General features: G+C 35.0%; 1 protein-coding gene across 1 annotated transcript; it reads left to right on the forward strand.

The window, feature by feature from the left end:
- Nucleotides 1-172: 172 nt before the first annotated feature.
- On the forward strand, nt 173-12,809 carry LOC107571148 (thioredoxin domain-containing protein 3 homolog). Its single transcript, XM_016257436.1, is given in 16 exon segments — nt 173-192; nt 1,767-1,810; nt 2,369-2,526; nt 2,617-2,688; nt 3,756-3,872; nt 5,023-5,101; nt 5,185-5,267; nt 5,494-5,586; nt 5,696-5,850; nt 6,579-6,787; nt 8,536-8,662; nt 8,821-8,966; nt 10,903-11,047; nt 11,136-11,392; nt 12,249-12,344; nt 12,682-12,809. Coding segments are annotated over 16 exon segments (1,929 nt in total).
- The last annotated feature ends 214 nt before the right edge of the window (nt 12,810-13,023 follow it).

Genomic DNA, 13,023 nt, shown 5'->3' on the forward strand with positions numbered 1-13,023 from the left:
GTTGAATTTACTGGTTTACATTCAAATTTTCTTGTTTGTAAATTACAGTTTTATACTGTCAAATTTACCGTTTTTGGCCATAAATGTGTTTAGTTTTTCTGTATTTAAAAAAAAATTATTCTGGCAACCACAGCTGCCAAAATTATTTTGTAAAAACTACAGAATTTCAAACATGTGCCTGTTGAAGAAACTGTAAGGATGGGAAGAAGTGTTATTTCCTGAGGGCAGAGGCGAGTTTGAGCATGAAGTGCTCAGAGATAAACTCAACAAACAAGCACAATCAGCTTTATTATGAGCAGTGAGAGGTGCAGCATATCTTGCTTTATAAAGCAGATTTATTTACAACCGTTCAGGGAGTTTTAAGAGGGACAGCGTGATAAAATGACTGTACCACACAGCCTCTTGTGGCCTACTACTTCTAATCACTATCTGCTGCTTATGAGCATATTGCTGTTATTCTAGTCTGATTGAGATTTACATTTACTTTTAGTCATTTAGCAGATGCTTTTATCCAAAGCCATTGACAAATGAGGACAATAAAAGCAGTCAAAACTAACAAAAGAGCAACAATATATAAGTGCAAATGACAAGTCTTGGTTAGTCTAACGCAGTACACGTAGCAAGGTGTGTATATATAAGATGCACTTATAGTTTTGTTTTAATATTTTGAATTAGTTTTTTTTTTTGTTTTGTTCACTTTGTTGTGTGCTTTTGTCATTTTCATTATTGCTTTGTTTTATTATTATTAGGCTATTGTTGTTTTTTAATATGTCTGTATGGATTTTATTAACTTTATTTCAGTTTTAAGTTTTGAATTTGAACCGCATCTGTCCATCTGGATTACAGCGCTTTAACAAACAAAGTAACACATTTGATGTGATGCATTTTTGTTCAGACACATATAAATGAAACAGGTCAGATTTCTGTAATAGAACTAATAAACTGAATGCGTTTTAAAGATACAATAACCAGTTTTATATATTTATCATCCAAAAATGTATTTAAGTCTCATACATTTGCCTGTTCCACAGCTAGTCATATTTTAACCATCTTCATACTTTAGAAATGAGTAATTGTAGCCTAATTGTTTTCACAATGAACCGATTTATGCTGATTCGAAGCAGTTTGAATAAATGCATTTTGAAAATATGATAAAATTAAATAGATTTAATACTAAACTTGTCAACTTTTCTGTTAATAGTTTCATTACTGACAAATATGCATCACATAGTAACTTTATTAGTATATGTTTAAACTGTGTAATCCAAATGGATGGACACTTTATATGCAATTAAAATACATAACTGTCCAATTTAGGCTATGAAACAGTGAAGAGACAACAATATATCTAATTAAGGGGGCAAAATGTACTTAACTGTCATGAAAATAATGTCTAAAAAATATAGGTTCTTAAACATGCTTTAAAATTAAAAGGTTGCAAATTCATTTTCTTTATGCAAAATATAGCCTAATGTTTTTCTTAGATTTTTGGGTGAAACGTGACCTGGTGAATCATCTATCTATCTATCTATCTATCTATCTATCTATCTATCTATCTATCTATTCTGTCTGTCTGTCTGTCTGTCTGTCTGTCTGTCTATCTATCTCAATTCAATTCAAAAATTGCTTTATTGGAAAGATACAATACTGCCCCCTCTCCTAATACTATCTTTATTTGTTCTGTTTCACTAATGGCTGTAAAGTTCTTTATTAAGTGGGTGAATCTGTTGAAGTAGAGGTTTCTTATGGATCTGTATTTTTGACAGTGAAGGAGGAAGTGCGTCTCTGTCTCGATCTCTCCTGTCTCACAGTGAGCACACACTCTCTGCTCTCTGGGTAACCAGATAACATCTTAGAAGTATTAAACTAACACATTATATCATGTGAACATTTGATACCACAGTCTTTAACTTACATAGAAACACACATAAATACTTCTGATCACGGATCATAAATACCACGGATTCATTTAGTCTGTCTGTCTATATATCTCTGTCTGTTTATCTATATATCTCTGTCTGTCTGTCTGTCCATCTCTCTCTTTATCTATCTATTCATCTCTCTATCTGTCCATCCATCCATCTATCCATCTTTCTCTCTCTCTCTCTCTCTCTATCTCTATCTATATATCATTCTTACTATCTATCAACTGTGGCAATAATACTTAAAAACTTTTGACAAAAACAGTGAAGAAAAATGAAGAGAAAAGATCAGCAACATTTGATCACACTGAGATTCTGCTTTTTACACAAAGAAACTGCAGCACAGATGTTGAAACAGTTTTCTGTCTCATTACTCTCTGCTGGTCTGTCTGTCTGGTTTCTTATACGTCAAGCAGAGCTGCAAAAGTCTGTAAGTGCAGTCTGAGTTTTGCAGTGGGGATTGTTGTGTGTGTGTGTGTGTGTGTGTGTGTGTGTGTCAGTGGCGGATGTGTACCAGCAGTGGTGTGGACCCTGCCGCGCCGTTGTCAGTCTCTTTAGAAAAATCGAGAATGAGCTGGGAGACGAGCTGCTGCATTTTGCCACAGTACGATGAGCCGCTCTGGAGATTAGATTGCACACAAACAATCATTCTAAATGTCGACATTTCTGTCACGCAGTCTTATCATCCCTGCAGGCTGAGGCTGATGGGATTGAAGCTCTGGAGAAGTACAGAAGGAAGTGTGAGCCCACCTTTCTGTTTTATGCGGTGGGTCTGAAACTGAATGCAAGTTAAAATAGGCAAATAATACATGGGTACATGACGCAAAACCTGTTAAGGAAACAGACGTTAATTCTTAATTCAGTTTTCACTCCAAAATAAATGAACAAAAGAAGAAATATTTTGAACAAAAAAAAATATATTTTGCATATAGACAAATAGACTGCATTCAAATTGTATGCATTATTCAGCATAATACACAATTATATACAATTCAGCACATTTTACCCAAATCTCATCATACTGTGATGGGATAAAACTATTAATATATATCATTTAAATTGTAAAAGATTTATATATCATAGAGGTATCAGTTGCATTGCTATTAATTTATGCCGATATAAATAAAATACTGTTTTAAAGTAATAGAGTTTAATGAGAGTTAAAATAATTGTAATTATTTTAAAAATAATTTTCAAAAGTAAAACATCTGGATGCATTATAATAATTTACATTTCGGGGAAAAGTGTGCTTAATTGTCCTGGAAATAATGGGAAACAATGGAGAAGAAAAAAAAAGAGTAAACAAACAAACAAATAAAAATGAAATAGTCCTAAAGCTATTGAAGCTTATTTGAGCCACGGGGAAAACAAATTAAAAAAGGTAATTCTGACTTCTTATCTCATAATTCTGTCAGACATGAACTTAAACAGATATAAACTTGCAACTGCAAGAGAAAAAAAATGTAGTAAGATAAAAAGTCATCAAGTTTAATTTTTTTATTCCATGGCGAGAAAAACAAAAACAGAATTGCAAGATGTAAATTCTGAATTCTGAGAAAAAAGTCTGAATTGTGAGATACTCAGAATTCCGGGAAAAAGTTAGAACTGTGAAATGTAAACTCACAATTGTAAAAAAAAAAAAAGTCAGAATTCTTAGATAAAAAGTTGCAATTACCTTATTTATACTTTTATTCCGTGGTGGAAATAAGCTTCAGTGGAAAACAGGCTTAATATTGAAATATGTGCTATTGTGAAAGTGACTTGTTGCTGTGAGATGGTGTTCACACCTGATCTGTTTGCTGGACATGATGGGCTGGTGTTGTCATGTTGTAGGGTGGGCAGCTGGTGTCTGTTCTGCGGGGACCAAATGCTCCTCTCCTGCAGAGGGTGATACAAGAAGAGCTGAGCAAAGAGAAGAACGTCCTAGAACACGGGGCGGCACGCAGGGCGGTGAGTTACACCACACACCTGCCGTTATTACTGTGTGGACAACAGATGACGCCTGAATCTGGATGAAAAAGATTTGGGAAGAAATTATGGAAATGTAGTCCAGTATGAGGTGCAATCTACATATATATGCATGTATCATTTCATTTCAAAGCACGAAAGAAACTTTTTCTCAGATTTGCGTGATATAAACTCACAATTGCGAGTTATAAAGTTAGAATTGTGAGATATAAACTCGCAATTCTGAGAACATATCAGTCTTTTTTTTCTCCTTAAAATTGGACTTTATAACTCGCAATTCTGAGAAAAAAAAGTAAAAATTGCGAGTTTATATGACAGAATTCTGAGATGTAAACTCGCAATTGCGAGAAAAAAAGTCAGAATTGTGAGATAACAAGTCGCAATTACCTTTTTTATTTTTTATTCAGTGGCGGAAACAGGCTTCCTTAGTGATGTCTGTTAATCAAAGAACAAAATAAAAAAGACGAAATCAATAACTTCTGTAGTTTTAAACTTTATCTCTAATTAATTTAGAATTTAGTGTTTGATAACTTTATTAAATTATATTTTCTATACTTGCTGAAGGGCACAGGTGACATTTAATGGGTTTATGTGAAGATTGTTTTAAGTTCACTTAAATTAGTTATTATTTTTTAAAGTTAAAGTTATGTTAAATTGATAGCTCTCAATTATGTGAGGAATAGTTCAAGTCAATTATTCCACTTATACTACGATTACCACACCTCAAGACATCGATCAGATGATATATTTCAAGGCATTTGTCTGGTTTTTCTACTTAAAACGCTATTGAGAGTATGATTAATTTCTTCCGCATCTCATCCAACTCCTCTGTTGCTGATTCCAAAACGTCATTTTAAACCTAGTAACGGAGGCTTGAGCCGTTGATAGCAGACTAAATGAGAGAGAGAGAGAGGGAAACTCTGTGAGTCTGAAATAATGATCACTTATTGTTGTCAGGGATCTTTTAATCTATATAATACATATAATTATAATGATTTCATTATATACAATTTAATTTAATAATTTAATAATAATCTAATTATATATTGTAATATTAATCATTATTATACATCAGAAATAATTATCCTTTATTGTTAGGGGCTTTTTAAAGAAGTAACATATTTCACTCCAGGTGACAGATGAAGGTTTAACTGAGGAAGAAGAGGTGAATGATGACATTAAGGATCACCCACATGATGAAGATGTGATTGGTAATGATTTTCCTTCATTAAACATCATTCCATTAATTGTAATTGTCCTGTTGGCTGAATTGACCTGCTCTGGTTTGTCTTAGTTCCTGCTAAAACGTCTTGCACAGTGGCAATAATCAAGCCAGATGTGGTGGCACACGGCAAAGCAGATGAGATTATTATGAAGGTAAGAGCTCAGTTTAAGGGATAAATGAACCCAAAAATGAAAGTTGTCATTATTTTTCACAATCAGTCATTTGAAACCTTTATGTGGTTAATATTTACACGTTTGGAACAATATGAAGGTAAAAAAAATGATGAACTTACATTGTTGCATCTTTTAAAGTTGATTATATTCATATGATATTTGCCGCTGAACACTATTTCTTCCTGAATGCATGTTTTGTTTCTAGATTCAGGATGCAGGTTTTGTGATTTTGGCCCATGAGGAGAGAACGCTGAGTGAAGCAGAAGCTCAAGACTTCTATCAACACAAAGCCGCAGAGGTAAAGAGAAGAATAAGTCTAAAAATAGCACGTTTTTGAATGTTTTTGCTGATGGTGTGTAGTGGCAGAATGCCAGTGTGTCATGTGAAGTGTGTGTGTGTTCTTCCAGCCTTACTTCCAGGAGCTCATCTAGTTTATGTCGAGCGGCCCGTCGCATGTCCTGGTCATTTCTAAGACGGAGGGCTGTGAGGACGTCATCCCAGCCTGGCGGGAATTCATCGGTCCACCGGATGTCGAAGAGGCCAGGAGGATGCAGTCGGAGAGGTACTTCATTCCCAGGAAAATAAATATATAGACTTTATGTAGGAGTGACACATGAACATAAGCAGTCCCTCTGACATTTGCATTATGGTAATGCAAAGAAAGATCTTGTTCAAAAATCCAAATCTCAAATCCAAATCACATTAAATAAAAAAAAATTAAAATATCTGAAAATAACTAGAATAAATTTAAGCTGAAGTACTTAAAATTACTAAAACTGAAATAAAAATAAAGCTAAATAGAAACATAAAAAAACAAATACTAATAAATATATATAAACTTATATCATCATTTATTTAAATTACAATTAAATAAATTATAATACATGTAATTTATTTTAAAAAAAAGAATATGAAAAGACGGATGTTTTTTAAATAAGTTATTAAAAAGTAAAACTCTCAAAATTGTGTTGTGTCAGTCATACATAATAGCATGGTCTCTCTGCGTAGGTCTAACATAGAGTCTCAGTGATTCCCTGATGTGTGTATAATGTAATTTTGTAATTAAATATAATCTAAAAGTGATACGAGGGCGTTGCGTTGTCGTTCCATATTGTGCTCACAGATTTGAGCTCTAACAGTTATAGCACAACACATCCTGTGTGGACTCCTGCCTCCCTCCCTCTGCCCTGGCCGAGAACCAGCAGTGAGACCATCTGCTCTTCTCTTTCTCTGCTTCTCCACCCTTCCATCCATCCATCCATCCCTCTCTGGCCGCTCTCTGTGCTTCATCTTGCGGGCTCAGTACGGCACCGAGACTCTTTTGAACGCTCTACACGGCAGCAGCGACAGCGAGCAGGCCAGCAGGGAGCTGGCGTTCTTCTTCCCCAGCTTCAGGATGGCGATGGCGGACTCGGGCTCGGAGCGGGCCGGGCCGGAACAGGAGCATGTGGAGAGGACGCTGGCGCTCATCCGTCCAGACGCTGCCAGGGAAAACAGAGGCATGTGCCAACATTACGTTTACATGCGCAGACAGATACTCCTGCTTTAAACTAAACTAACTAACTCACAGACTGTCAGTTAAAAGTTTGGACACACTTGACTCATTTCTCATGAACTTTTGATCTAAAGCCACAATGTAACACTTTGAGTCAACCAACATATGACTGACATTTATTGATCACTACATCATTCCCAAACATCCATTTCAGTGTGTATTATTATATAATAGTATTATAATTTGCATTAATTCTTAAAATATTTATTGATTTTTTAATATAATATTTTATATAAATATAATGATTTAAGCTTTTTTTTATTTTTCAGTTTTCATTGATCAATTTAATTTAAGTTTTATTAATTTTATGTGCTTTTTCCATTGTTATTATTTAAAAAATATATATATTTCTATTTGGCTTTATTTACATTTCATTTATTCTAGCATTAGTTATATGCTATTTTAATTTGTATTCATATTTATTCATTTTATATAAATATCGATGTTATACGTTTATTTTAGCATATTTTTAGTTTTCATTTTAAGTTTAGTTTAAGTTTTTAAAAATATATTTCTTTGGCTTTACTTTTATTTCAGTATTTGTATTATTTTTTTTATATTTCTGTTTAGCTTCATTTTTATTTCAGTTTTAGCACTTTAGCTTATTTTATTTCAGTTAGTTGCCAAGGCATCATCTACAATTTTTCATATAACCATATAGCCAACCAAACAGTTGCTGGTACCCATTGACTTCCATTCTATGGGAAAAATACAATGGAGGTCAGTGGCTACCTGCGACTGCTTGGTTATCAACATTCTTCAAAGTAACATTCTTTTTTTTGTTCAACAGAAGAAACTCATAAGTAATTTAATATGAAAATTAAATGCATTTGAAAAGCTTCAGCTTGAGATTTATAGTTATTAAGGCCAGTTTTGCAAAATAGAATACAACAGCATTTTTGAGCAGTTCTCATTTTTGGATGTCAAAACATGGATATTACGGTTACCTAAAATGTTTCACAAAAATTTTCAAAATGAGTATAATTACAGAATCATTACCTAAAATAAATGTTACCTGAAAATATGATTAGATAGATAGATAGATAGAACTATTCTGATTGGTCAGCGATCCACTCCGCTCCACGTCGTGCATAACAACTCCCTTCAGCCAAATAAATGTTACCTGAAATTAATAAATGTTACTTTAATTTTTTTTTTATGTTTTAATATCTCTCTCTCTATATATATATATACACATGCACACACACATATACATAAAAAATTGTGTTACTTAAAATAAATGTAGCAACATTTCTCACTTTTGTTTAACTAAAACTAAATCAACTAAAGCTAATACATAAAAAGTTATAAATACTATAGACATATCACTAAAAATGACAAAAACAATAAAATTATTAAGTTTTAAATTACAGTGCAAACTAAATACAACAATATATTCTAATTCAAAACATTAACAAAAACTGCAATAGTATATCAATGATACTGAAACAACTCCCGTTTTATCAAAATTATAATTATTAATATAATTATTAGATATAAAATATACTATTCAATCTGAATTATGAATGCTGTCTTATCGAATCTAAAAAGGACTGTAAAAAAACAAGTTATTTTTTTATCTTCAAATTAAGCTTAACTGTAATCTTAGCTACATAGTTGCTAATTACATGAAAATAATGTGTAAATGACGTAAATGAAGAAGCCAGAAGACTTACAGCGTGTAATGAAGAGTCTCTGCTGTCGTTCACAGCGGGCCTGTGTTAGCATTAGCGCTAGTGAAGGAGCGAGCCGTGGAACACTGGAGGAACGTCCTGGGCCCCAAAGACCCCATCCAGGCTAAGAATGAGCAACCTGACAGGTAAACTGAGATTTATAATAGTTTGATTTCTTCAGGACATTTCCCTTATTTGCTCAGCTCAGTGTGTTATTGTATATCATATCATGTTTATTTATAATAGATGTGTTTAAATGGTCAGTGGGCTCTTGACCGTTTCTCTGTATGTGGTTCTGATGTAGTCTGCGAGCCCAGTTTTCCTGCGGGAGCTCCAGCATTAATCAGCTTCACGGCAGCGGAAACTCAGAGGAGGCGGAGAGGGAGATCGGCTTCTTCTTCCCACCGGAGGACACACTCACCGTCATCAAACCAGACACCCAACACAAGGGTATCATATCAGCAGTCACCCCGAACACAGACCAAAGAGTGGAGAGGGATATTAGCTCCGTGTTTGAGCTGTATGGTTCAGACTCATGCTTTTAATACAACTAGACCACAGCAGTGCTGACACAATGGCAGAAGACCGAAAGTTTTAGCTTTTGGTGCTGTGTCAGGGAAATAGTGCATCAACACACTGTGCAGAATAAGGCGGCTATGAGTGGTGAAACAGACAGAAAGACATTATATTTACATTTAGTCATTTAGCAGAAGCAAAAAGAAAACAAGTAGATAGAATAGAAAAAAAATAGAAAAAGCTAGTGTTAGAGGCCTTTTTTTAAGAAAACAAGCAGTTTATATATACGAATAGAGAGTGCAAGTGTAAGAGGGTCAAGTCGACATATAGATAAAATAGAATTAGAATAGAGAGTGCTAGAGTTAGAGGGTCAAATAAAGATGGAAGAGATGTGTTTTTAGCCGATTCTTGAAGATGGCTAAGGACTCTGCTGGGATTGAGTTGGGCAGGTCATTCCACCAGGAGGGAACAGTTAGTGAAAAAGTCTGTGAAAGTGATTTTGTGCTTCTTTGAGATGGCACAACAAAGACGTTCACTTACAGAACGCAAGCTTCTAGAGGCACATAAGTCTGAAATAATGAATTTAGATAAAGGGGTGCAGAGCCAGTGGTGGTTTTGTAGGCAAACATTAATGCCTTGAAAGACGAGACAAAATATAATTAAGTATGAACATGTAAGAAACAAGGCAAATTTGGTATGCAAATATGATGCCAGTTACAATTTGAAAGATGAATCAATGCCAATGGGAGATAAAAACAATTTTTTTCCCTTTTTTAAAAGAATAATTTATAAAATGTTTAGAAAAAAAGGTTAATAGATACACTTAACATTAAAATAATTTACAAAACAGTCTGAATGAAGTCTGATTGAATTTATTGTACGAAATATAATAGTTGCGGCTAGAGCTTTTGAACAAAATATCAATACAGCAATGCTTTTCAAACATGTCAAAGCGATAAATACTGAACTGAAAGTGACATGTGGCCAAGTATGGTGACCCATACTAATTCTATACTAGGAATTAGTGCTCTGCATTTATCCCATCCTAAGTGCACACACACAGCAGTGAACACACACACATGCTGCGGCGCCCGGGGAGCAGTTGGGGGTTCGGTGCCTTGCTCAAGGGCACCTCAGTCGTGGTATTGAAGGTGGAAGAGAGCGCTGTACATTCACTCCCCCCACCTACAAGCCCTGCCGGTACGAGACTCGAACCCGCAATCTTTGGGTTACGAGTCCGACTCTCTAACCATTAGGCCACGACTTCCCCCATATACGGCTGAGACTGCTGAAATATAGTGCAAACTGAAAGTTCAAACTGTTTGAGAAAAAATAAAACTTTTTTTGTTTTTGAGAGACATCTCTTCTGCTCACCAAGGCTGCATTTATCTGGTCAAAAATACAGCAAAAATTGTTAAACATTATTCCAATTCAAAATAATAATACTGTAAAATGTAATTTATTCCTGTGATGCAAAGCTGTATCTTCAGCATCATTACTCCAGTCTTCAGTGTCACATGATCCTTCAGAAATCAGTATAATATGCTGATTTGCTGCTCAAGAAACATTTCTGATTGTTATCAATGTTGAAAACAGTTATGCTGCTTCATACTTTTTGTGGAAACGTAATACATTTGATTTCTCAGGATTCACAGAAGAATAGAACGTTCAAAAGTCTTTCGCAACTTTATTAATGTCTTTACTGTCACTTTTGTTCAATTTAATGCGGATTAATAAAACTGTTAATCTCTTGCTTTATTAAAATCTTACTGACCCCAGACTTACAAATGTAGTGTATAGGAAATTAAAATGTAAGAATATTAATAACAAGAAACTCACTGTTTATTTGGCGTGTTTCTGCTCATATCAGAGGAAATCCTGGAGGAGATTCGGGGCAGAGGATTCACCATCTCCCGTCTGAAGGACACGGTTCTGTCCAGAGAGATGGCAGAAGAGTTTTATAAAGAGCATCGGGACAAACCCTTCTTCAGTCAGCTGGTGGATTACATGTGTCAGTGAGTTCACCATTAAATGTGACTTAACTGAACTGGAAGGCTTCATGCAGAACACAGGCAAGATAAATCATGGTTTGTTTCTCTGCAGCGGGCTGTGTACGATGATGGTTCTGACCAAGGAGAACGCGGTGGAGGAGTGGAGGGCGGCCATGGGCCCCACGGACCCCAGTGCGGCAAGACAAGCAGCCCCGGGGTCCCTGAGAGCGCGCTTCGCTAAGGACATGCTGGAGAACGCCGTCCACGGATCCTCCAACACTCAGCACGCACACCAGAAGATACAGTTCCTCTTCAGAGACATCAGCTCTGAGAGCGGGATCATCAACGCCGCTGCTTCTCCTGCGTTAGGTGCCTCCTCCGTCTGTAAAGATACATGTTCAAAACTAAATCTAAAACAAATGTTTTCATCTGGGGATAAAATGCACTTTATATTTACATAATATAACAGGGTTTCTGCAAGTTTTATGAAGGTAAATTTAAGACTTTTTTAACACCAATTAAGGAAAATTTAAGGAATAAACTGAAGGGAACACAATATGTCAATAAAATGTCTATGGAGAACACAATAAGTTACATTACCAGCACTTTAAAGTTTGAAAATCCAACTTCAAACTAATCTCCATTACTTTTTACAAAAAAAAATAGCTGAACTAGAATATGGAAATACCTTTACTTGTATTGTGTGATCATAGGGTAATGTTCTTTCTCAGTATATTTGTCTTGTTTTCCAGTGCAAATGTCTAAAACTTTTTAACATGCAAGAATGACATATGATAAAAAGTCTTGTTTTCTGAGAAATGCATCAAAATGAACTGAGTTTATGTTTAAAAAAGGGACAAATATCTGCCATTGGGCTCAGAAAAATCAACTTAACTCAAAGGGAAAATAAGTTTTCATATCCCATTGGCAGATATTTGTTCTTGTTTTAAACATAAGCTCACTTAATTAACAAAAAAAACAAGACTTCATATAGTAGTTTAGCATCTCAAGTAAATTGGTCTTGATTTAGGGATCTTTAAATATTTGAATTGGAAAATAAAGCAAAAACACTTTTTTTACATTTAATGCCATGACGTTATGAATTCCAATTTGTAGAAGGGCGAATTAACTTTTTAAGTCTATATGTGTGTGTGTATGTATAGATAGATAGATAGATAGATAGATATTTAAGAACAACATTTAATGAATGTCCTGTTATCTACAGAAACAGAGGAGAGCTTTGCAGAGCTCAAGAATCTTCAAGCTTCAAGATCTCCATCATTTGATGACCTGAAGAACCAGACAGAGCCAAGCTCAACAGGTTCAAAACTGAACAAACTAGTCCAAACATATAAACTGTCAATATTTACTCACCCTCCTGTTGCTCCAAACACGTACTCTGATATTTGCCCGTCACTATGAGCTGTCACTGCATAAACAGAATGAACAGGTGGAGAAATGAAACAGAAGATTTAAGGTCAACTGTTCCTTTAAGTCCAGGGTTTCCTAAACTGATTTCCTAAGTTGATGAAAAGCAAATGAAACAGATAATTAAAATAAAAAAAATTGGGCTCCACAATTAATTGAAATAAAACTGAAATCATGATATGTCACATGTAAACACAAAAGTCAGCATTACCCTTCTTTTCCACACCTAGAAGGAGCTGAAGAAATAAAGCCTGAGATGACAGAGAGTCACCCAGCATCCTCTGATGAGACTAGAGACGCTAGACTCACTAGAGACGCACACATCCAGCCCGCAGGACGCAGGTCTTTATCTCAATGACTAGTGATGCACAAGTCAAGAACAAGTTTATACACTGATCACAGACATGAGACAACATCTGTTTCCACTTTGGACATTAATGGTCAGATATTAAGGGAACATTTATAAAATCAAAGTCAGCCTTCATCTTGAAGGTCCATATTTCAGCAATCACAGGCTCTGGTGAGTTTTTATGATCCTACACTCTAAAAAATGCTGGGTTGTTTTAACCCAA

The sequence above is a fragment of the Sinocyclocheilus grahami genome, unplaced genomic scaffold (assembly GCF_001515645.1).
Source record: "Sinocyclocheilus grahami isolate Dianchi unplaced genomic scaffold, SAMN03320097.WGS_v1.1 scaffold1554.1, whole genome shotgun sequence".
Classification (NCBI taxonomy): domain Eukaryota; kingdom Metazoa; phylum Chordata; class Actinopteri; order Cypriniformes; family Cyprinidae; genus Sinocyclocheilus; species Sinocyclocheilus grahami.